Raw genomic sequence first — 26,475 nt, 5'->3', positions numbered from 1 at the left:
TGGCAGCTAGCTTCTGCAGAACTGTGACCAACAATATCCCCCACTTCCTTAAGAAGAACCAGACACCTATCCCTGTACTCTTCCTTCACATTAACTCAATCAAAACTCCCATCCCTACACTGTACCTTAACATTAGCTTGATCCAGACTCCTATCCCTTCTCTCCCCCTTCACATTACCTTCATCCAGTCTACTATCCATGCACTGTCCCTGAAGATTAGCTTGATACGGACTCCTATCCCTGCAGTCTCCCTCAAAATAAACTTGATCCAGACTCCTATCCCTACACTCTCCCTTAACATTAACTCAACCCAGAATCCTATCCCTACACTCTCCCTTAACATTAGCTCAACCCAGAATCCTATCCCTGCACTCTCCCTCAACATTAGTTCGATCCAGACTTCTATCCAGTGGCGTAACTAGAAGCTGATGGGCCCCAGTGCAAAGACTGTGCCAGGCCCCCGCATATAATGTATGGTTGATAGTAATAGTTTTCTCATATGGGAAAGTGACACCATAAGGGCCCACTAAACTTCTTGGGCCCGGGTGTGACCTCAACCGCTGCACCCCCTCATATCCCTTACGCACCTGCTCATATCCCTACACTCTCCCTCAACATTAGCTCAATCCAGACTCCTATCCCTGTACTCTCCCTTAACACAAGCCGTATCTAGACTCCTATTCCTACACTCTCCCTTAAGATTAGTTTGATCCGGACTCCTATCCCTGCACTCTCCCTATCGATCTTTATTGATCAATACAGTGCTGACACATCTGTTCCTCAACAAGTCAGCAAATATATTTGGCACAGACCTGAATATTGCGGTTCGGGTCCACTCATCACTAACTTTGACATCTTAGCTGCAAACTAGCTCCTGATCTCAACATGATCAAGTGTGATGTACTATTTCCAGGCTTATTATTTTTGCTGCCAAACACATCTAGCTGCTGTTTTAGGAAAATAGAGTACCACAATAGATTACCAAAGTAAGGTACATAATAAAGACATTGGCAGAAAATCAGGGTGAGGGGGGACAACCACACTTGTATCGTCATTCAATGGTGACTTCCTCAGGGGTAGATAAGGGAGGAATGAGTATGTCCCAAATATATAAACATTCCCTGATAAGGTAAACAAAAAAACTCCTCTCCAAATCACCTGAAACTCGCAGACAAATGGAACTTAGCTCACTTTGATGCTGACGGTAAAGCTCAGCGTAGGTCAATTCCAATGGTACAGGAGCGGAAGTACATTAAAACATGTGATCAGTGAGTATGCCATTGTCACATGAACGGTCCTGAAACTAAGTTATGCGCCGTGCGCCAGCCAATACAAGAAATAAGAATGCACAGTGCAAAAGAATAGCAAGAGGCCAAGCAACCAGCACACACTGTTATGAAGTCTAAAATAAAAGGCTTAGCTAATAAATAATCAAATGACACTATGAAATGAGTGAACCCCCAATACAAATAAAAAGAAGTATTGAAGTAGCGTGCATGTTAGAAAATCAGGCAAAATGATGCACTACTTGAAAAATGGTGTAAATAGAAAAAGTGCAAAAAATAGTGCAAACAATGCAAAATTGGTGCTGCAAGAAATAATAAAGACTAATTAAACAAGAAAATACAAAAAATATCTGGCCCAAAAAGGAGCGGAGCATAATGGAATGATAAAATAAAACAATATAAAGGCATAATAAATAATGCTAGTCAAAAATTAATAAGAAGTGAGGGAGAGGGGTGTATTCCATGAATCAAACTCACACATAGAAATTATATACCGTATATACTCGTGTATAAGCCGAGTTTTTTTAGCACAAAAAAATGTGCTGAAAAACGTTCCCTCGGCTTATACTCGAGTCTATAAAAAAAAAAAACACTTAAAAAAAACACTTAAAAAAAATAAACTTATATACTCACCCTCCGATGTTGGCGCGTCTCCCTGATGTCAGCGCGTCTCCCCGATGTCCCCGATGTCAGCGTGTCCCGTCTTCTTTCTTCTCCGCGGCTCCTCTTCTTTCTTCTCTCATGGACGCGACCATGTTTACTTCCTGGCAAGCACATTCTATGACCTCAGCAGTGGCCGCGTCATAGATGCGCCGGCCGGGAAGAAAACATGGCCGCGTCCATGAATGAAGAAAGAAGAGGAGCCGCGGAGAAGAAAGAAGACAGGACGCGCCGACATCAGGGACATCGGGGAGCCGCGCTGACATCGGAGGGTGAGTATATAAGTTTTTTTTTTAAAGTCCTTTGGGGGCGGGCTGTATACTACTAGGGGCTGGCAGGCTGTATACTACTGGGGGCTGGCAGGCTGTATACTACTAGGGGCTGGCTGTATAATACTAAGGGCTGGCTGTATACTACATGGGAGCTGGCTGTATACTACTAGGGGCTGGCTGTATACTACTAGGGGCTGGCTGTATACTACTGGGGGCTGGCAGTCTATATACTACTGGGGGCTGGCAGGCTGTATACTACTGGGGCAGGCTGGCTGTATACTACATGGGGGCAGGCTGGCTGTATACTACATGGGGGCTGGCTGGCTGTATACTGCTGGGGGCAGGCTGGTTGTGTACTACTGGGGCAGGCTGGCTGTATACTACATGGGGGCAGGCTGGCTGTATACTACATGGGAGCAGGCTGGCTGTATACAACTGGAGGCAGGCTGGCTGTATACTACTGGGGGTTGGCTGTATGCTGCTGAGGGCTGGCTAGCTGTATACTACAGGGGGCTGGTGGCTGTATACTACTAGGGGCTGGCAGGCTGTATACTATGGAGAGCTGGCTGACTATATACTACTGGGGGCTTGTTGGCTATGAACTGGGGGGAGAGGGGCTGTGACCAATGCATTTCCCACCCTTAGCTTATACTCGAGTCAATAGCTTTCCCAGTTTTTGGTGGTAAAATTAGGGGTCTCGGCTTATACTCGGGTCGGCTTATACTCGAGTATATACGGTATGCATGTGAGACAGAAGGAGACATATATACAAACATGAAAGAATATAACAAAAACATTAACATAGCAATCAAAGATAAAATTAAATGAATACACAGGAAAACACAGGCTTTCCTTAAAGTCCAGTACACAGCTTACAGCAAGCAAGCCTAACGTCTCTTAATAGAGTCCAATCCATTGCTTATGGCTAGTAGGCCATAATTGCAGAGATTTCTCCAAATAATAGGAAGTCCAAATGTCAAATTTATAGAAATCATGGAAAAATGAAGTCAATCAACTAGCAAATCATAAAGAAGTACAACAGGAGGCTGATGGCAAACAGGATGAGTCATCAGGATGAGGATCACAGAAGGAGCTCAGACGAAATGGATGGTTAACAATGAAGACATGAAGCACCCACATTATCACTGGGTGTATGAAGCTAAATTAAAATAATACCTAAATAAAGAAAAAGAATTAGTAAAAATAAAAAGAGGGGGAAGTGCATAAGAATGTAAGGGAACCAATGGAAAATAAATCAAATAAGATACACAAGCGTGTAAGGTGAGAAGGTTCTAAACCGTGAAATATATGCACATAATACAACATACCTAAATGTCTAATGGAGGTGACCATGTAATAATACAATTATTCAACAGCCAACATCTTGTGTCCAACATCTTAAAGATACATATAAAAGAAAAAAAGAAAAAAAACCCTACCAAATATACAAATGCCTCATATCCCTGAATTAGAGATGTTTTTAAAAACCTGTAAAAAGTCGATCTTCATTGAGACCGCCAAATGTATTACTTCCCAGTGTAAAGATCCAACAGTGTAATAAGCCTGGAGTAATGTCTCCACCACAAGTATTACTACGCACATTATCCAAACCCACCACTTGTATACCGGCAGTTCTACCTCTATGGAAATTTCTGAAAGGGGTGGCAACAGTAGAGACTGTTTTTTCTTGAACAACATGTGAATCTGCATTTAAAATGGTTGCTAGATTCTGTTGTAACCTTTTAAGTAACTCTTGGGATGTTTGTCCAACATAAATTTTATTGTATGGGAACATTAGAGCGTACATGACATTATGGGTCCTACAGTTGATATAATTCTGAAGTTGAAAATATTCTTGATTAAAAGGATTAATTAACATCTGTTTGGTTATATTAATGGACAGATCAAGCTGGCTCTACAACGAAAATAACCCTTCAATCGTTCTCCTATTCCTAATGTTCTGATCAGTCTTTGAAAATGACTGTAAGAAAGTTCATCTTTTAGATTTTTAGCTCATCGGGCCATCAAAGGTGGAGTAGAAGGAACAAAAGATACTAAATGTTTATCACTTCTCAGTATATTCCAATTGTGTATAAGCATATATCAGCCCATTGGACATTATACGTAGCTACCAATATAGGATATTCCTGGACACTTCTCAGTCTTAGTTTCAGCAAATCAGAAAGGCTAGAGTTATGTGCCTTCATATATGCATTGGAAACAACCTTTTTTGGAACCTCTGGTTCCTGAATTCTTGATGTAAGATCCAAAAAATGTAGTTTCAAATCAGAATAGTCTGTACAACTACAGAATTGTTTACAAAGTGCTAGGATTGTCCATTTGGAATCCCTTGATGTAGGTGCTGAGGATGAAAACTGTTGGAATGCAAAAAAGAAATTGTAGCTGTCTTTTTCCAAAAAAGGGAGTTAACAACACATGTGTTTAATTGAGATTTGTAAATCCAAGAATTCTACTGCTGAAAAACCTGGTAAAACCTGCAAAGTAAGTATAATATTCCATGGATTTACATTAAACAGGGCCTGGCATAGAATTATGCGGAAGCACAAGCCGCCTGCCGAATAATTCAGGAGCCTTTAGACTCCCTTTGTATCCAGCGTGGCAGGGACTTCACCCTGCCCCCCTGCCACACTAGATACAACAAGAGGCTCTGACCTCCTGAAGTATCTGGCAGGTGGCGGGCGCTGGCGTATAATTCTATGATAAACTACCCTCAATGGTTAAAAAACACCAGCTTGTAGATTTATGCTTGGATGCTACAGAGAGTAAGGAATCTTTTTTTAAAAATGTAATGGAACACATCAGCTTACAATACTTTGCAAAATACAGAGATAGTCCCATGGACCTTGAGCCTTTGTATATAAGATGGCGGCTGATGACTGGTTCTAGAAGCAGAATCTTTAAATCTTCTTTAATTAATCTTTAATTACATTATTTTATTCCACTCCCTTATAAAGAATTGCTGAACCATCACACAAGTTATGTCTTCGCACAAAACACAGTGGCATTTTTTATGTGCTAAGATTTTGATGTTATAAGCATATATCAGCCCATTGGTCATTATACGTGGCTACCAATTTAGGATATTCCTGGGCACTTCTCAGTCTTGGTTTCAGCAAATCAGAAAGGTTAGAGTTATGTGCCTTCATATATATATTGGAAACAACCTTTTTTTGGAACCTCTGGTTCCTGATTCTTGATGTAAGATCCAAAACATGTAGTTTAAAATCCGAAGAGTCTGTACAATTAGAGAATTGTTTACAAAGTGCGAGAATTGTCCATTTGGCATCCCTTGATGTAGGTACTCAAGATGAAAACTGTTGTAATGCAAAAAAGAAATTGTAGCTGTCTAAGGGAGTTAACAACACATGTTTAATTGAGATTTGTAAATCCAAGAATTCTACTCCTGATGGTAAAACCTGCAAAGTAAGTAACAGTACAGCCCCTCACAAATAGGTAATGGGGGTAGATGTGTATCCAATGTTGCAAGAAAAGTGTCCATCGGTAGTGAGATATCTTCCAATATTGTGATCAGGTCAATAGAATCCCTAACAAAAGAGGATAAAGAGAGGACAATTTGCCAAAATTGTACAACTGAAAAGAACAACTCATCACAGAGAAAATAAACTCTTAACGAGCTCTGTCAACCGGAAAATACTTAAGCTATGCCTTTGAAAAGATGGCAATACTAAAAAAGTTCTCTATTAGTTTATCTTCAGTGAAATTGTAAAATCATTTCTAAACAAAAAAGAATGAGATATCACTGTAAGTGTAGTGATCCATAAAATAAAGATAACATATTATATTTATTGTACACTGAACAGCCCCGAAACATATGCAAAAAATCTGAAACCAGAATTGATGATTTTTTTTCCACCCATACATTTAATAGGTAATAAAATCTCATCAATCAGCTAAAGACCCACTAAAATAAAGTATTTTAAAGTGCGTCTTATCTTGCATAAAATATGCCCAAATTGTCCAAATTGCCCAAAAATTATAGAGATTGCAAATCTGCTCTGAATGGCACAGCTTCCCTTCAATGCCCAGGCTTATGCCTATACAGCAGCTTACCGTCACATATGAGGTATTGGCATACTCGGAAGAAATTGCGTATCAAAAAGAGGAGCTCATCTTTCAAACCACATCAGGCTTGTGGTTCTACAGAACTGGACAAACAAGGAGTTAATAATAAAGTAGGGAATCAGATCTTTTTCTGCAGCTTACATTTCCAATGGTGTCTTTGCCCGTATCTCTGGTTCTGTAACTTACAGAACCCCAAGCCTGATGCCCTAAGTATTGCTCATCTAAGGCAAATGCTTTCAGCACATTTGCATATGACCTTGAAGGTGATTTTGTATAGATAAAATAGTGAGATTTCACATGAGAGAGGGAATGCTTGAAAGGATATATCATACCCTGCCTTAGGGTGACAGTGTCCATTTAAAAATGGTAAGCAGTTGCAACTTTAAGCTTCACTTTTTTCACTAAAAGATGTGTTGTAAGAAATCATGGGGCACTGTGTTATCAGAGCTGTGTGATATCACCAGCAGGGAACCTATGTGACATTGCATGACCATAGAAAGATTTTCGACAACTAGAAGTAAATATTTCAGCTTCCTGTAGAATGACAGCAAGCTGAGATAGCGAAAACAGTAAGGAATTAAAATAGAAAGTATATTGAAAAATAAGTAAACTGTTCATTACTGTATGCCAAAAAAAATTACAATTATTTGTTAAAAATATCCCCGATAACTGTCAATAAAGAGATTTTAGGGATGTTCATATCCTTTTAACTTTTTATGAATTCTACTGTTTTCGGAATTCTAGTCTTACATGTAGGCATGGAGGGGTATGAAGAGGGATGTGACTGCCACATTCCTGCAATAGCCTTCCTACATTCAGGTCTGAATGCTTGCAAGCAATAGCACCATTCTACATTAAATAGGGCCTGGCATAGAATTATACGGAAGCACAAGCCGCCTGCCGAATACTTCAGCCACCTTTAGCCTCTTGTTGTATCCAGCGTGGCAGGGACTTCACCCTGCTCCCCTGCCACATTAGATACAACAAGAGGCTCTGACCTCCTGAAGTATCTGGCAGGTGGCGGGTGCTGGCGTAAAATTCTATGATAAACTACCCTCAATGGTTAAAACACACCAGCTTGTAGATTTATGCTTGGATGCTACAGAGAGTAAGGAATCTTTAAAAAAAAATGTAATGGAATCAGCTTACAATACTTTGCAAAATACAGAGATAGTCCCATGGACCTTGAGCCTTTGTATATAAGATGGCGGCTGATGACTGGTTCAAGAAGCAGAGTCTTTAATGCTTCTTTAATTAATTTTTAATTAAGTTATTTTATTCCACTCCCTTATAAAGAATTTCTGAACCATCACACAAATGCTCATTTGGCACTAAACATAGCTTTTATTTAGCCATTAAAACCACTTTATGCCAGCAACACATCACGTCACTATGTGGAATGTACTGTCAACAAAATACCAGCTTATAAGGCATAAACAATAGTATTACAAGTTATGTCTTCCCACACTACACAATGGCCTCTCCATGTGCCAAAATTCTGCTTAGGTTCATAACATGTATGTGAGTGTTATATTGCATTATAAAAATGGTCGACGTTACCTAGGGTAGATTTATCAGCAATGTCTGAGGTTAAACTATTCTAGTTGCCCAATCAGAGCTCCACATTACTTTTATAAATAACTGTGGGAGAATGAAAGCTGAGCTCTGATTGGTTGCAATGGGCAACAGGACTTCCTCTAACGCCTAGTAAAAACAGACTGCCATACATGTTTTCAAAACATTTATTAAAAAAAGCATAATTATTATCAATGTTTAAACATAGAATTCTCAACGATTTGCCATAAAACCATTGTTTTAACACAAGTTTTGCTACTGAAGGCTATAGACATATTAAAACTTCACTATGCAGTACTGCAGGAGATGTATCTGTTGTAGAATGTGAGGGTTCACCACACATTTGGGGTAATACTAGCCTGGCTCATGCTCTTACCCGCATACATAAACGCAATAACATTACCAATACCAATATACCCTCACCAATTATTGTCACAATTTTTCTAGTCTGGGAAATCATGATGATAAGCTGTCAGGGTTAATAAAGGATTAGATCAACTCCCATCATTGATCATCAAATGTGATTTCCAGTCATGCATTTTATTCAGAAACAAAACACAATTGTGTAAATCTGTGTATTTGGATAAGCCATGTGCCAAATAGTAAGAAACAAAGTGACTGAACAATACTGCCATGTAATGAGTGGAAAACACCGCCTCATGACATGATAATGGGACCAGACAATTACTGGAACACAACACTGCCATACCATGATTTAATAATATCCTAGATGTCCATAGAATACTCTAATGGTTAACACCACCACACAAGACTCGGCAGTGCTACCATAATGGGATTGAACAATTATCCCTATAACATTCACCCATCTACTGTGTCTTTAAATCCGGTCTCACTTTCTGCAATTGTATATATTTGTTAATTCCTTAGTATTGCATGTGTCTGTTTCTTTCTCTAACATTTGATCCTTTTCTGTCCTAACTAATTTAATGTTCTCTATGCCCTTCAATGAGTTTGTTTTTCTCTGTTTAGAACTTGATCCACATGTGTTAAGTCTCCTAGATTTATTTAGCTAAATGAGGGCCTGGTCTCTTGTCTTCTCTGGGTATAAATTAAGTGATAGTATAGGATGCTTGCATTCTTAGATGCTTGCTAGCATAATATTCTGCTAGGTATAATAATATTCTGACAAGTATGCTGCAGTTTGACATTGCAGTTAGACAGGGCAGGAGACAGGTAAGATGGCAGAGTAAAATGAACAATTATTTTTCTCTAAAAATGTTTTCCATTTTCGCTCTGTTTGCTATGGTTGTTTTACTTTCCTACCGTCCATGTATTCCACCAGTACCAACTATCCTTATCAATGCCTCACTCCTTCACTCACCTCTCTTTACCACTCACACTTTCTATACCTTATGTAACCATACTAACTTATCGCACTGTTCTGCTGTGAAGCAAGAAATAACTTCTTATAAATCTCTAAAGCATCTTTTGTCTCTTCTCTTTCTGCTTGCTGCAGAGGACATCTCTCCTAACCCAGGCCCACATTCTGCTTATTTTAACACTTCACACAGAAACCCTGCTAACCTTATAAAGATTCAGTGTATCCCCTCTTCTCCTCCTCCATCCATAACCCTTTTAAATGTGTCCTATGGAACGCCCGCTCTGTGTGTAATAAACTAGAATCAGTTCATGACCTCTTTCTTTTTAAGTCTTTTGACATGCTTGCCATAAACATGGATCAAGCAGGATGTCTTCGCCTCGGTTTCATCATTGTCTTATGGTGGCTTACACTTTTCTCACTGTTCCAGACCAAAGAATAGGCAGGGAGGTGGGGTAGGCATACTCCTCTCTCCACAATGCACTTTTCAGGTCATTCCTCCTGTACCCTCTCTTACTTTCCCATCTTTTGAGGTTCAAACCCTCAGACTTTTTCACCCATTCTCTCTTCGTGTCACTGTATTATTCCATCCTCCTGGCTCACTTTATCAGTTCCTTGGCTCCTTCACTTTCTATCCTGTGACATTCCAACCATCATCAAGGGAGATATCAACACCTATTTCCCCTCCTGCCTCTCACCTCTTAGGACTAACTACTTCTCTAGGTCTTTCACAACTCTGTGATTCCCCAAATCATAATGAGGGAAACATCCTCGATTTGGTCTTCTCCCATCTTCAATATCTGATTTTACCAATTGCTCCTTTCCACTTTCAGACCATAATCTCCTTTCTTTTACTTTCAATAATCCTTACAGAAACCTTACAGTCTGCACTGCACTGGTTCTTTGATACTCTTCACTCCTTACTAACACCAAAGGTGCAGCCAGTCACAGAGGAAGAAGTGTCCAGGCTACTTTCCTCTGCTCGACGCACTACCTGCATCAGTGACCCCATCCCCTCACATCTCGTACAGTCTCTCTCCCCAGCAGTCACTTCTCACCTCACAAAAATCTTCAACCTCCCTTTTTCTTCTGGTGTTGTCCCCTCTTCTTTCAAGTATGCTGTTGTTACCCTTTTACTAAAGAAACCCTCACTGGACCCATTTAATGCTACTAACTACAGACCAGTTTCTAACCTCCCTTTCATCTCCAAACTCCTGGAATGCCTAGTGTATTCTTGACTAACCCGCTATCTCTCAGCTAACTCCCTCCTTGACCCCCTGCAATCTGGTTTCTGCTCTACTCCACTGAAACTGCTCTTACTAAAGTCTCCAATTATCTCCGCACTACAAAATCGAAAGGTGACTATTCACTCCTCATTCTTCTGGATCTATTGGCAGCGTTCGATGCTGTGGACCACAAGCTCCTCCTCAGGATGAGTCGCTTTATTGGCCTAAAGGCCACTGCACTCTCTTGGTTTTCTTCCTATCCTTCTGACTGCATTTTCAATGTCTCCTTTTCTGGATCTTTCTCTTCTCATCTTCCTCTCAGTGTCGGGGTTCCTCAGTGCTCAGTCCTAGGTCCTCTTCTCTTCTCCCTCTATACTGCCCCCATTGGACAAACCATCAGCAGATTTGGTTTCCAGTATCATCTCTATGCTGATGACACCCAGCTGTATAGTTCTGTACACAACATCACCCCTGCCTTAATCCAGAACACTAGTGAATGTCTCTTTGCTGTCTCTAACATCATGTCCTCTCTCTTCTTGAAACTTCATCTTTCTAAGACTGAACTTCTTGTCTTTCACCTTTTAACTTACCTAACCCTGACCTCTCCATCTCGGTCTGTGGGATCACTATAGCATCCAGGCAGCAGGCCCCCGTCTTGGGGTTGTGCTGGAGTCTGACCTCTCCTTTTCACCATATATTCAATCTCTTGCTCACTCTTGCCGTATGCATCTCAGAAGCATCTCCAGAATCCGACCTTTTCTGTCAATTGAAACTTCTAAAATACTAATTGTTGCACTTATTCACTCTCAACTAGACTACTGTAACTCCCTACTAATTGGTCTTCCACACACTTAACTCTCTTCTCTACAATATATACTTAATGTAGCAGCAAGGGTCGTCTTTCAGACCAAACGCTACATGGATGCCTCCAGTTTGTGCCAGTCACTGCACTGGCTTCCTGTCTCCTTCCATATTCACTTTAAAATAATAACCCTCATCCACAAAGCTCTGAATAATGCTGCACCTCCATACCTCTCTTCTCTCATCTCATTCTATTGCCCTTCCCATGCTCTTCGATCTGCCAGTGCTATCAGATTAATCTCTACCTTAATTCGAACCTCTCATGCACGTCTCCAGGACTTCTCCCGAGTCTCTCCAATTCTCTGGCCTTCACTGGACTCTCAGACTAATACACACCCTCTAAAGCTTCAAACATGCTTTTAAAGCCCATCTCTTTAGGCAAGCCTATCACCCTCGCTAACTGCATGAAACGTCAACTCTCCCTTTACTAATCCGTACTATGTCTTCCTCCCATGTGTTATCCGGTAAACACCAGATATAAACTAAGCTCCAGGCTTCTCTGCAGTCTTTTTCACCTTGGACCCTGTAAATAAGATGCGGCTGATGATCTTTATTATGTCAACATCACTAAGGGATTAAAATGTGAGACGTTTATTTCATGGGCAAACCCCTTTAAATAGCATAAATGTTCACTACGTCTCAGTTATTTTAATCCATTTTGACAGCGTTTATTTTGAATGGCTGGTGCACACAGACAAAACATGTTTGTAGACTTATACTACTAATCACAAAACATAACATTACATTTCATAACCACTATAGCACAAAACTGAGGTGGCTGAACAGGAAACCTGTGATGTCACATTCACATATATATACCTATTTTGATGTCATAGGATAATGCCTACAGAGGGGTACTACACAGAGAAAAGCCACACAGTGGGCCCATTAGATGCATAATTTCAGCACATGCATTCTTAAAACAGTGATGTGGCAGTTCCCAGTAAATATACTAGAAACTATTTAATATGTATTGGAGGCACGTGAGATCTTACCCCTACACCTGCTTGATAACTGTACTGCTTGCTTCAATTTCTAGGGCAGCAAGAGACCTTCATGGTAGGGAGCCTGAGTATTCCCTTTGTCTAAGCAGAGCTCTCCACTTATTCACTCATAATGCACATTCAATGGTACATGCAATGTAAATTCTCTGTGACAACGGAGTTGTGTGTATAACTAGATTTTCCATGTAGTTAATATGCTACAATTCTTATGTGTGCACAGTGTGGTTTAAGTCCACCGGAGTGCTAAGTTTACCATAAAGGGGTTTTCCACTTTAAGCGTATTACAGCAAATAATTTATATTGTTTGTGTAATAAAATTACATTTTCCAATATGCTTTCTGTATCAATTCTTCACAATTTTCTAGATCTTTGCATGGTGTCATGCTATAGAAAACTTCTGTGTTTACTTCCTGTAGATAAACACCGGTCCATGGTCATGTGATGTCACACAGGTGCAATGCTCGTTAGCATCACACAGCTTTGATTATAACACAGTGGGGCAAATTTACTTACCCGGTCCATTCGCGTTCCAGCGGCGGCTTCTCCGCTCTGGATTCGGGTCCGGCCGGGATTTAATAAGGTAGTTCTTCCGCCGTCCACCAGGTGGCGCTGCTGCGCTGAAAGTAAACTCATCGCGCCGAAATGCACCGAGCTGGACCAGGTGAAGGTAAGCGGTCCTTATGCGACACATTTTCGGTTTTTAAATGCAGCGGTTTTTCCGAATACGTCGGGTTTTCGTTCGGCCACGCCCCCCGATTTCCGTCGCGCGCATGCCAGCGCCGATGCGCCACAATCCGATCGCGTGCGCCAAAATCCCGGGGCAATTTAAGTACAAGCGGCGCAAAACGGAAATATTCGGGTAACACGTCGGGAAAACGCGAATCGGGCCCTTAATAAATGACCCCCAGTATGTTATAGCAAGCCCTGCACCTGTATACAATAAAATGACCATGGACTGTTGTTTATCTACAGGAAGCAAATGATGAAGTTTCCTCTTGTGTGACAGCAACAAAAAAAATGAAAAATTTTATAACTTTTCAGTACACAAACAATATCAACTATTTGCTGGAATGTGCTTAAACTGGACAACTCCTTTAAGCACCTCGCTACACTCCATCATCAGAGGTATAAAGCTGGTTCTATAGACACATCTTATCCTCCCCTTTCCAACCAACAATTCATCAGTCAGGTCACTCCTTATCTCAATGACTGTGATACATGTGGTAGCAAATATGACCCAGTGAAGTAACTGCTATATTATATTTTTACTGCAGTGGAGAGGACAAACAAATCCCTCTCCCTTAGGTCTGTAAGTGCTATACTTTCTACCACCAACCAAACCAGTCATCCCCTTTAGAACACACCATCAACTAGGAGTTTGTTGTGCAAATTAAAGGTGTGTAGTAATTTCAAGAGCGACTGGAGTAGTGCAAAGTACTGCCCTAAGAAGTGATGTATCTTGGAGAATATGGCCATGCACATATCTGCTATAAAGAAGTACAGGTGGTCCCCTACTTAAGAACACCTGACTTACAGATGACCCCTAGTTACAAACGGACCTCTGGTAATTGGCAACTTACTGTACTGTAGCCTTAGGCTACAATAAACAGCTATAACAGTTATCAAAAGTGTCTGCAATTAAGTTTTATTATTAATCCTGGTTCTTATGATAATCCAACATTTTTAAAATCCAATTGTCACAGAGACCAAAAAATATTTGGCTGGGGCTACAATTATAACATATACAGTTCGACTTACATACAAATTCAACTTAAGAACAAGCCTACAGAACCTATCTTGTATGTAACCCGGGTACTGCGTGTACTGCCCCTAGTTCCAGGAAAATCTTACATCAGTAAGCCATACTGCACATACCTGATGTTAACTGTCCAAATGAAAACAATTTATGAATAAATAATGTGTCATACAATTATTTTGTGCCATTACAGTCCTGGATCTGGTTATCTAGAGATATGATCTGATAATATTTCACATTCTCTGCATAACTCGCCTCATGTTCCACTTAACCTGGAAACAAAAGTCTTTATGAGACAAAAACTTGCAAAGTAGACAAAAAGACCTTGGTGCATCTTGGGCCACATTTATCGGGGTTTATATGCCTGAAATCTGGTGTGCAAGCCCTAAAATAGAAGCAATTCCGGATGCATGTCAAGAAATTGCACATTTATGCCCCATTCCCCTCTGTGTGTATGGGGGCATGATCAGAGGCAGAATGGGTCAGCGCAGGGTGTTTCTGAACCAAGTCAGCCTATAGCCTACTCCCATTCAGATGCAGGCTAGGGTCAATTCTACGTCAGGTGCCTCTTAGTTGATTCAGGACGCCATTTATAATTTAGTAAATTGCCCCCATAGTCTGTTTTGTTTTCCAGTCACAAGTCAGATTGGTTGCTTTGAATGTACTGTCTGTAAAACACTGATATAAAATGCAGTAGAAAGTGTATTCTTTTCTTTCCCAATGAGAGAAATGCTCATGTCATCTGTGATATTTCTGTCAATCTGTGGTTTGCTTTTTCATAAAGAAGTTTTATTCTGATTATAAAACACTTTGGCAGGAAAAAACTTATAGTAGATTTGATGTAAATAGAAATCAAACTGACAACAGAACACGTACAATAGATGAACATTTACTCTGGGGACTTACAAGCCCACATCTGTGATGTACGTTTGGGGTGTGACCTTATGCTGTCTCAGCTTTATAGAAAAATTGCATTATCATTATTTCTAGCAATACCCAAATTTGGAAATACGGATTTTGGATTCTTTATAGCTACTAAAGCATAATGTCACTTATTTATCCAAGACTGAGTACATTTACTGTCTGAAATAGTTTCACCTACAAGTCAAGAATTGCCCTATTGTACTGTAAGTATTGAATGTTCCGGCGTAGTAATTTGGCATAGTTTGGTATCATTTCCATTTGTGTAGAAATAAAGTATTATTGTGCTCACGATATCTCTCTTTTTTGACAACAGCTATGAAGACTCCTGCATCTGTTCTTCTATTCTTGTGTTTCTTTACTACAATAACAAAGGCAGCCAAAATAATTATTGTCCCTCCAATAATGTTTGAGAGTCACCTTTATATATTCAAAACAGTCGCTGCTGCTCTACATGAAAAAGGCCATGAGACTGTCTTCCTGGTGTCGGAAGGAAGGGACATGCCACCATCAAGTCATTATAAAATTCAACGCTATCCAGGGATTTTTAATAGCACCACATCTGATGAATTTCTGCAGTCTAAGATGAAGAACATATTCTCGGGGAGGTTTACAGCATTAGAAATGTTTGACATTCTTGATCATTATTCCAGCAATTGCGACATTTTGGTTGGGAACCAAGAGGTAATCCAACGTCTTAAGAAGGAAAACTATGACATGGTGATTGTTGATCCTAATGAAATGTGTGGACTAGTCATAGCCAATATATTGGATAGTAAATACATTGTGTTTTCTACTGGACTTTGGTTCCCAGTTGAGGTTGGTGCCCCTGCACCCTTATCATATGTTCCAGAATTCAACTCACTTCTAACTGACCGCATGGACCTGGTGGACAGAATTAAAAATACAATTGTTTATTTAGTTTCACGATTTGGAATAAATTTTATTGTCCTACCAAAATATGATAGGATAATGAGGAAGCACAACATTTTGCCAACTAGGTCAATGAACGAGCTTATTCAAGGATCCTCTCTTTGGATGCTTTGCACAGATGTAGCACTGGAATTTCCTAGACCTACTCTACCACATGTTGTCTACGTTGGAGGAATACTCACTAAACCAGCCAACCCACTACCACAGGTAAGACTTTGTAGTAATATATGATATTTTTAACTTTTGCATGAACATTCATATTCCTACAAGCCCAAACATTTGTTAAAGGGGTATTTCAGAAATAAGCATAATTCATATACTAATGGGTACTCAAAATATAAGCTAGTTTGTAATTAGTTGTTATTTAAAATTTTGCTCCCCTTAGCAGAAAATTAGAATTAGCAGAAGAATTAAAATACTACTGGCCCTTTAATCAGTCCGTTAATATCCCCTGTGCGGTCCATTGCGGATCAGACACAGAACAGAAGATGGCCGCTGGTCACATGTCCACATCACATGTCCTGCACCTGCCTGGGCAGGTCATGTGATCAGCACTATGTTTGGCTGTAGTCGGTTGGTTGCAGTGAATCCAGTATGGCCAGTGTTTTGGTGATGGCAGTTACGCATCATTACTATGGTAACAGAGCAGCACAGTCTGTTACATCATCGCTGGGAGCAGAGCATAAGAGGGAGGAGTTACTGAGAACTAAAGAATCATGGAACTTGTAGTTTTCAGCGGCGGCCATATTAGTGATAACTCCACCTACTTTAGAGAGGCCATACATTTTGTAAATCATAAAATCAAACAATTTAGGCTCCATTTTGTGACTAATGACATTGAGTATTATTGTACTCATTTATTTATATCATCATGGGTTTTTGTGCCAGACGTTCATATTCTCAGAATACCCCTTTAACTGAGTGTAAAAAATGTTTTGTTGTCATTTTAGTGAAGATTCCTCCTCACATGGTATTACAAGTCTTGGTTTGGAATTACCCATAAATATTAGTGTCATCTAAAACTAGTTTATGTATTTTGACCAAAGGAATTCCCAGACATATTCGATAATACATTCTTTAAAGCAGTGATTTTCAACCTTTTTTGAGCCGCGGCACACTTTTTATACTTAGAAAATCCTGGGGCACACCACCAACCAAAATGACACTAAAACAGTCATATTATACATATAGTTAATAATATAGATTCTAAATTTATTTTTCTCACTCATTGGGAAACCTGGGCCTGTTTCGATAAACACAAAAGGGATATCCTGGCAGGAATGGTGGAAAGACACACACAAAGCTCTTCCTCAACAGTTCTCAGTTTCTCCCTGTTTTTAGTATATGGTGCTGATTATTATGTGGCTCATATACTGCAAAATAAAGGGGTACAATGAGAAGTACTATGGCCATGAGGCCAGAGTACAAGTGCCAGCTGATATACTCAGCATATGAGCTGGTAGTTGTAGTACTCCAGCCTCATGACTATAGTATTTCTCATTTTACATTTCTCATTGTTATATGCAGTATACTGCTGGAGTACTACAAGTACCAGCTCATATGCTGAGTATTTTGCCAACAGTTCATATACTCAGGCAAAAGCTCATACAGTCAGCATTATTGGTGGGCATTACCTTGGCGGTGGGCAAATGCGAGAGTCTCTCCGCTCTCATGATGATGTGCCGGCCTCGGTGACGTCATTTTGTCGCACGAGGTTCAAAGCTTGCACATGTGTTATTGTACACGTCTCCTACATTGTAAGAAGCCGTGACTGTGCATGGCTGCGCATTGCCGGGAAACAAAACACAGGGGGCACCATAGTTTGGGGAAATTTCCCGACCATGTGTCGCGGCACACTAGTGTGCCATGGCACACAAGTTGAAAATCACTGCTTTAAAGAATGTATTCTTTCAGTCATTTCAAAGGCTGTTCCAAAACAGCAGTGCTCCATTGCTGATGCTTTCATTTGAGTTACAGCAATTTCTCCTGTACTGGATGCTCAGCTGCCTGTCGTTCCAGTAGTAGACGGGGTGGATCAGTGTAAGGTGCTGGACCTCCTGTCCAATCGATGGCTCAGTTCGCATTTTTCTTTTCATCAAGCTCTTCACTGAAACTATGTATCCTCAGACTGGCTTGTATGTATGTATGTATGTCCGCTAAAGGAATCTGCACCGCCGTGTTTATAATCTACAAATTTGGCAGAGCAGCTCTCTGTCACTCAGTGAACGTCATAGACTCAGTTTTGAGCCAACATTTTTATTGTCATTGTCATTGTCATTGTTTGCTGCTGCTGTTGCAGATAGAAGCTGAGCCCTGATTGGTTGCTATTCTGAAGCGGGTCATTAATATGAGCTCTGAGCTTTGAATGGTTACTAAAGGCAATGTTTATAAGACTCTTACGTGTGAGGTAAGATGGATAGGGACACAGAGATAGGGGGAGCTTTATAAAAAATGACTTAGGTAAAACTGATCTATTTGCCCATTCATAGATCAGCTGTAATTTTTTAAACAGCTGTGGGAAAACTGAAACTTGAGCTCTGATTGGGTGCCATGGACAACAAGAGCAATTCTGCTCTCCGACAATTCTGATACATCTCTCCATAGACAAAGGGACAGAGACAGTCACTCAAAAAGACGGTCAGAGACAGTCACTGAAAGAGACGGTCAAAGACAGTCACTGAAAGAGACGGGCAGAGACAGTCACTGAAAGAGACGGGCAGAGACAGTGACGGTCAGTGACAGTTACTGAAAGAGATGATCAGAGAGATTCACGGAAAGAGACTTCAGAGACAGTAACTGAAAGAGATGGTCAGAGACGGTCACTGAAAGAGATGGTCAAAGACATAGGAGGTCAGAGACAGAGACGGTCAGAGACAGTCACTGAAAGAAACAGTCAAAGACAGTCACTGAAAGAGACGGTCAGAGACAGAGAAGGTCATAGACAGAGATAGTCAGAGACAGCCAGAGAGACACAGAGAGGGTCAGAAAGAGAGATACAGTCAGAAAGAGAGATAGATACATATAAAATATTTTTGTTAACCTATTTTGTTATAGCTAAGAGCAGTTTTTTCCTAAGATCCCAAGATCTCTGCTCTTTCCTTGCATTCAATGTAAAATGGTTTCAGTTTTAGGTAATATCTGAATGACAAGTGGTGCAACACCTTACAGCCCCACTGCTCACCTCTTTGAAGCAGCTGCTGTGTGTCCAGTGAGTGTTGTTTATGCTTGTGAAGTCAGATCAATCAGCCTGTTTTGTGCTTCTTGTTTAAGTGAATGGGTTTCAAATGCAATACCAAGTGCAGCCACTTAACTATGTACTGTGCTGTGCTTGTAGACTGTGAAGAAGTCACATAATTCATCTAAATACCATGGTCTTTTCATAATAATGATTGTTTGGAGTGCTGGGAACCCCCTCTGATTTGATAATTATCACATATACCAGGAGTACTAAATGGGATAAATTCTCGAATACCCCATTAAATGGGTAGTCCAGTCACATCAAGTTAGCCTCTATCCATAGAATAATCCCTGGATCAACCCTCTTAATCTAAATTAAGGCCCCCGAGGCTGTGAATGACAGCTGTAATTCATAGGTCTCAAACTGAAACTATTGTACTATTGTTGGTATCATTTTTTGCTATCATATTTTTACCTTTTTGATGTACATTGCTTTTTGTTACATAATACTTGTATCAGACTAGCATTCTGTAGAGAAGATTATTGGGATACAACCCGTGCTAGGAATTAGTATCACGCAAGGCTATTGAAGGAAAGATTGTACAAATAAACTGGCCTCAGGCCAAAAATGACTCACCTGGTATCATAAATTTATTCCAGAATGAAAGTATGGCTACTTGTATTGTTTGCACAGGTTAGAGCAAACATTAATTATATCTTGCATTAGAATGAGGATCAAGCATGCTTGTCATACAACAACATGCTTTTTTACTTACATCATAAAGTCGGTTTATTTATGCAGGAGCAAGGCATAATAGTGTGATATTGTGATGAAGCATTTATTAAAATAACCACCAATACAAGTAAAAAGTGGCACGGACACAATGGGGGTCATTTACTAAGGGCCCGAATCGCGTTTTTCTGGCGGGTGACCTGAGTATTTCCGATTTGTGCCGATTTTCCCTGAATTGCCCAAGGATTTTGGCGCACGCAATCGGATTGTGGCGCATCGGCGCCGGCATGCACGCGACGGAAATTGGGGGTGTGGCCGTAAGAAAACCCCACGGAATTGGAAAAACCGCGGGTGCGCTTACCTGCACCCAGGGTAGGACGGTGAACTTCAGTGAACTCCGATGGAATTCAGCGCAGCAGCGACACCTAGTGGACATCGGGCGCACTACCTTAGTGAATAAATAAGAAAATGCCTTTTGTCACCCTTGATGGTCTGTTCCAATATGAGATCATGTCTTTGGGGTAATATGGGGCTCAAGCAACCTTTCAGAGGATGATGGATAATGTCCTCTAACCCCATTGCCAGTATGCACCCACTTCATTCAAACCAGGATTGTGCTGCTTGGACTTTCTTTTGAGCATCAGCATATCTAGATAGTATAATAATCTTTAGTGAGGACTGAACAGAAAGAGAAGCTACAACAATTTCTCAGTAATTAATTACTAATTATTTAATAAATATATGACAAATATATATATATATATATATATATATATATATATATATATATATATACACTCACCGGCCACTTTATTAGGTACACCATGCTAGTAACGGGTTGGACCCCCTTTTGCCTTCAGAACTGCCTCAATTCTTCATGGCATAGATTCAACAAGGTGCTGGAAGCATTCCTCAGAGATTTTGGTCCATATTGACATGATGGCATCACACAGTTGCCGCAGATTTGTGGGCTGCACATCCATGATGCGAATCTCCCGTTCCATCACATCCCAAAGATGCTCTATTGGATTGAGATCTGGTGACTGTGGAGGCCATTTGAGTACAGTGAACTCATTGTCATGTTCAAGAAACCAGTCTGAGATGATTCCAGCTTTATGACATGGCGCATTATCCTGCTGAAAGTAGCCATCAGATGTTGGGTACATTGTGGTCATAAAGGGATGGACATGGTCAGCAACAATACTCAGGTAGGCTGTGGCGTTGCAACGATGCTCAATTGGTACCAAGGGGCCCAAAGAGTGCCAAGAAAATATTCCCCACACCATGACACCACCACCACCAGCCTGAACCGTTGATACAAGGCAGGATGGATCCATGCTTTCATGTTGTTGACGCCAAATTCTGACCCTACCATCCGAATGTCGCAGCAGAAATCGAGACTCATCAGACCAGGCAACGTTTTTCCAATCTTCTACTGTCCAATTTCGATGAGCTTGTGCAAATTGTAGCCTCAGTTTCCTGTTCTTAGCTGAAAGGAGTGGCCCCCGATGTGGTCTTCTGCTGCTGTAGCCCATCTGCTTCAAAGTTCGACGTACTGTGCGTTCAGAGATGCTCTTCTGCCTACCTTGGTTGTAACGGGTGGCGATTTGAGTCACTGTTGCCTTTCTATCAGCTCGAACCAATCTCCCATTCTCCTCTGACCTCTGGCATCAACAAGGCATTTCCACAGAACTGCCGCTCACTGGATGTTTTTTCTTTTTCGGACCATTCTCTGTAAACCCTAGAGAGTGCGTGAAAATCCCAGTAGATCATCAGTTTCTGAAATACTCAGACCAGCCCTTCTGGCACCAACAACCATGCCATGTTCAAAGGCACTCAAATCACCTTTCTTCCCCATACTGATGCTCGGTTTGAACTGCAGGAGATTGTCTTGACCATGTCTACATGCCTAAATTCACTGAGTTGCCGCCATGTGGTTGGCTTATTAGAAATTAAGTGTTAACGAGCAGTTGGACAGGTGTACCTAATAAAGTGGCCGGTAAGTGTATATACATCTTTTAAAAATAATTATATTAATAACAGTAATCAGCAGTATATTTAATACATGATCAGCTTCAGTGAAATCTGAGATAAGCAGTGCACAGGGAACCGGCCTACTGAGAGTGACATTTAGGGGTGCTTACTTGGTCAATATATTTAGGTTATTCCTGTTTATTTTAATTTAAAGGAAATCTGCCATACAAATCAAATATGGATAAACCAGGAACACTTACTCATAGGTCCAGGCACTGTGACTGTGGTAATCTTGTTATATTTGTTATCCATGGCCTCCTTCCTTCTAAAATCAACTTTTACAATAGTGCCAATAAGCCAGAAGTGCTATGGGGTGCATTACCTGAGCACCTCCATGTTCTGTCTTTGCAGGCTATTATATTGTGCAAGAGAACTCCCCCTCCCAATATGCTGCTGTCAGAATACAAGGACAGATTACAAATTTGGGATTATTCAGTTTAGAAAAAAAGATGGGATACCTCATTATAATGTACAAATACCTGAATGGGAAGTACAAGGATCTCTCCAAAGATCTTTTTATAACTATACAAACCAGGCTGCTTCCAACAATTCCTGCTAGGGCATAGGCCATGAAAAAATCATATAGAGACAAGAAAAAACCTGGTGTATACATAAACTCCCAAACAAATGTAACATCTTTATTAAGAACACCTAAAAACAATTAAAAACACATAAAATACCATAAGTAATCCAAAGGGTCTGGCAGGATAAACCAGAAGCCTCAACCCCCATGAATGTCAAAATAAGACAAGAATAACAATAACGATGTGGTGACAGTAATCAAAAACATGAATATCATGCACTTTATATGTTTGTACAACCAAGGTCCAATGAACCACAACACATGTAACACAAATACCATAAATAATTGCTCATAAATATGAGAATAAGAATACCAATAGTACAAAAGATGGAGTGGACACAAGAATAAATAAGACACAGAAAATAATGGTATGTGATGTTCCTAATGATAGAAACTCATACGTCACCAAGAATTGGATGGGGGAGGGAGAGAAGCCCCACGTGTATTGCCACAATTGTGGCTTCCTCGGGGTTAAAGGTGACTGAGTAGTGTACTCTTATATATACTTAAACCTATAGGAAGTGGGTGGTTGCAGCATGTAATCAGTAAATTACCTTTCCCTGTGTGTATTTGAATGGCTGCTGCGGCGTTCCCTTTAGCCGATCATGCACACACGCGGCTCCCCTGTGCCTCCTCCATAATGGCTAGTAGGAGGATTGAAGTGCTGAAGTGCTCAGCGTGAATCTCCAATATGACAGACGACTTTCTCATCTGTAAGCAAAACAAAAGAAAGTGCAAAGATTACAAACAGACAATCACAATGCAGTTTATGGTCCCAATATGGACATAAAAGTGAGCTCAGAAGCACATGAAACTGAAAAAGCACATGCAGCCAAAAAAAACTAATCAGTTAATAAAAAACAAAAAATTACTTTAGGAGATTAAAAAAACAGAGTATAAAAGTTCCTCATTGAGACCTCTGGGCACCGTTGATTGTGTGGTGTAAATCCACTCGGACTCTTTCTGTAATAATCGTGGAATCATGTTTCCACCTCGTATGTTCACATTGATTCGTTCTAATCCAATAACAATCCTTAGATCTCTCTGTTGAAGGAGAAAATGAAAAGCCACTGAAGTCAGACTCTTCTCTTGTGTCAGATTTCTTTGAGGAGTTGAGATAGTCGATAAATATTTTTGGATTCTCATTGGAAGTTCCTGGGTGGTCTGTCCTATGTAGATTTTAGGACAAGCACAGGTCAAGGCATAGATAACATTTTTTGTTTAAGTCGATACTGTTTGCCATCAATCAGATCTACAAAGAATTCAGTTGGGTGCATGAAATGACAAATATTGTATTAAGCGCAGGCATACGAGTCCCTCAACCTGTAACCGCTAGTTGTAGTCACTGGCAGACGATTGAAATTACTTTGTGTAAGTGCATCTTTCAAGTTACATGCTCTTCTAGCAGTAATTGACGGTCGAGTGGTGATGTAGGCAGACGGTTTGGGTTCACTCACCAATATGTTCCAGTTTCTATTACAAATGCAGTAAACGTCATGCCACTGATTATTGTAGACTGTAATAAGTCGAACTATGTCATCAGAAATCCTTTTTTCCGGTTGAAGAATGTCTTTCCTGTTACAATCCCTGGCTGGACGATAAGCTTTAGAGATGATCCTTTTTGGATAACACAGAAATTTCAATCTATCCATTAGACCTAGAGAGTGGTTTTTGAACTCATCAAGGTCGATGCAATTGCATCTCAGTCTCATGAATTGGCCCACTGTTTTTAGTGTTGAGGATGAAAGCATGTATAATGTAATAGGCTATTAGTGGCCGTTTTTTTCTGTCACCTGGTCACCCGATTTGAAGAGTTGTAGGTCCAAGAAATCAACGGCATTGTCAGAAATTTGGGGAGCAATTAATATGTCAAACGGATTGCTGTTAAGTCCATCAACAAATTGTAAACAATCATTGTTCGACCACTGCCACAGGAAAATGATATCATCTACAAATGGAAACCACCTAAGGCCATGGGTCTGAAATGGCCACGAGGGGTTCACCGATATCTCCTCCCACCAACCTAAAAAGAGATTCACTTAGGAGGGTGCACAGCATGCCCCCATCGCAGTTCCGGACACCTGCTGATTGAAGGTACCAGGGGCATAAAGATCGCGGTCGCAGAAGGTGCGACCACTTCCGGGCCTGATGGTAGAGTTGGGTTCTCGGCTTTGCCGTGTGCTGCTCTTACATGCTGCACCCACGTGAGTTATGGCAGCTCCGTGCACCTCTGTCACACTTTGCATACCTGCTGAGCTGAAAGCTCTTCTGTTTGCTAATACCAGAGGCTCCGCCTACCGGAGTAAATGACACCAAAGAAGAAAGTATATATGGGCTCCCTTGGTGTCTACTGTGATGACAGCAGTCAGTAGTGGGTCAGCTGGAGAGGTAGGTAACTGTATATGTGTGTGTCATGTATATGTGCAGCATGTGTGATATGTACATATATACCATGAGTGTTTGTGTGAAGATGTTCAGTATGTATGTATGTACAGCAGGTATGTTCAGTAATGTATGTATGGTATGTATGTACATCATGTATGTTCAGTAATGTATGTATGGTCTGTAAGAACAGCATGTGTGCTCAGTAATGAATGTATGGTATGCATATACAGCATGTATGTTCAATAATGTATGTATGGTATGTATGTACAGCATGTATGTACAGCATGTATGTTCAGTAATGTATTTATGTACATCATGTATGTTCAGTTATGTATGTATGGTATGTACAGCATGTATGTTCAGTAATATATGTATGTATGGTATGTATTGCATGTATGTTCAGTAATATATGTATGGTATGTATGTTCAGTAATGTATGTATGGTATGTACAGCATTTATGTTCAGTAATGTATGTGCAGCATGTATGTTCAGTAATGTATGAATGGTCTGTATGTACAGCATGTATGTTCAGTAATGTATGCTATATACATATGTTAATATATCATAGTATCATCTGCTGACCCTGCTGTGACCAGCGCCTGAGGCAGGCTTTTCCACAGATTTACAGTTCTCATAGTAAAAAACCCTGTCACCTCTGGTGATTGAACCTTGATTTCTCCAGATATAATACATGTTTGTGTGAAGGGTGTATTTGCTGCATGTGTGAGTAATTATGTGTAATAGATGTATGTATTTTCAATGATATGGCTATATGGGGCTAGTCGTACTATATATGTAAGTATGTATTATATGTGTGTGTAGTAGATTTTTTTGTTTTTGCTTCCATTTTGTTTTCCCCACTTTCAAAAATCTATAACTTTTTTATTTGTGGATGTAAAGAGCTGTATAAGGGGTTGTTTTCTATGTCACAAATTGTACTACTTAGTGACGGTATTTAATATGTCATGCTGTATACTGGGAAGTGAGAAAAAAATGAGCTAATGTTGGTAAAAAAACTCATTGTCACGGGTGCTCCCGCAATCCATGTCACGGATTGCGGGTACATCAGTGCTACTCTGGCTGCCTATCCCCATCCCCCTGCCCGCACTTACTTTTCCTGACTCCTAGCTATGCTCTAGGTCCCGGCGTGCAGGCCGCACGCCTCCTGCTGCTAGGGCACGCGCTCACTTCTCTGAACTTAAAGGGCCAGCGTCAGGGGCGGACTGGGAATTTAAAACGGCCCTGGAAAAAACTATAAAAGTGGCCCATTTTATGGGCAGAGTCAAAACAAGTGGGTGTGGTCAGATAATGTGGGTGGGGTTATAACAGACAAATTGTTGGTAGATGGCCTTAATGCAAAACAAGAACATCTTTTGCTAGTAAGTGAATCTAATGTGCAAAGAATGTGACCTGTCGAACAGTAGATGATGCAAACACATGACCCGGTAAGCCTTAATTACCTTTTCCCTGTGCCATACATGTACAATTCAGAGAAAGAATATATGCTGCCTCCTATGTACAAGGATAATGCTGCAATAACACATTTAGAATAACACATTCAATCCTACCTTCTATATACAAAATAAAACTACTACAATACCTTCTCCCATATACAAGCCAACTAC

At 40.5% G+C, this 26,475-nt stretch overlaps 1 protein-coding gene across 1 annotated transcript in view; it reads left to right on the top strand.

The window, feature by feature from the left end:
* The window catches only part of UGT8 (UDP glycosyltransferase 8), a 67,145-nt gene that overhangs the window by 5,487 nt on the left and 35,183 nt on the right, over positions 1-26,475 (top strand). Inside the window, exon 2 of the mRNA XM_072119205.1 lies at positions 15,321-16,144. Coding sequence (XP_071975306.1) covers positions 15,323-16,144 — 822 coding nt within the window. The 5' untranslated portion in view covers positions 15,321-15,322. The remainder of the gene's footprint in view (positions 1-15,320; positions 16,145-26,475) is intronic.

Source organism: Engystomops pustulosus, chromosome 1 (assembly GCF_040894005.1).
Source record: "Engystomops pustulosus chromosome 1, aEngPut4.maternal, whole genome shotgun sequence".
NCBI classification, from domain to species: domain Eukaryota; kingdom Metazoa; phylum Chordata; class Amphibia; order Anura; family Leptodactylidae; genus Engystomops; species Engystomops pustulosus.
The sequence above is the reverse complement of the archived record's forward strand: the minus strand, read 5'-3'. Positions and strand labels throughout refer to the sequence as shown.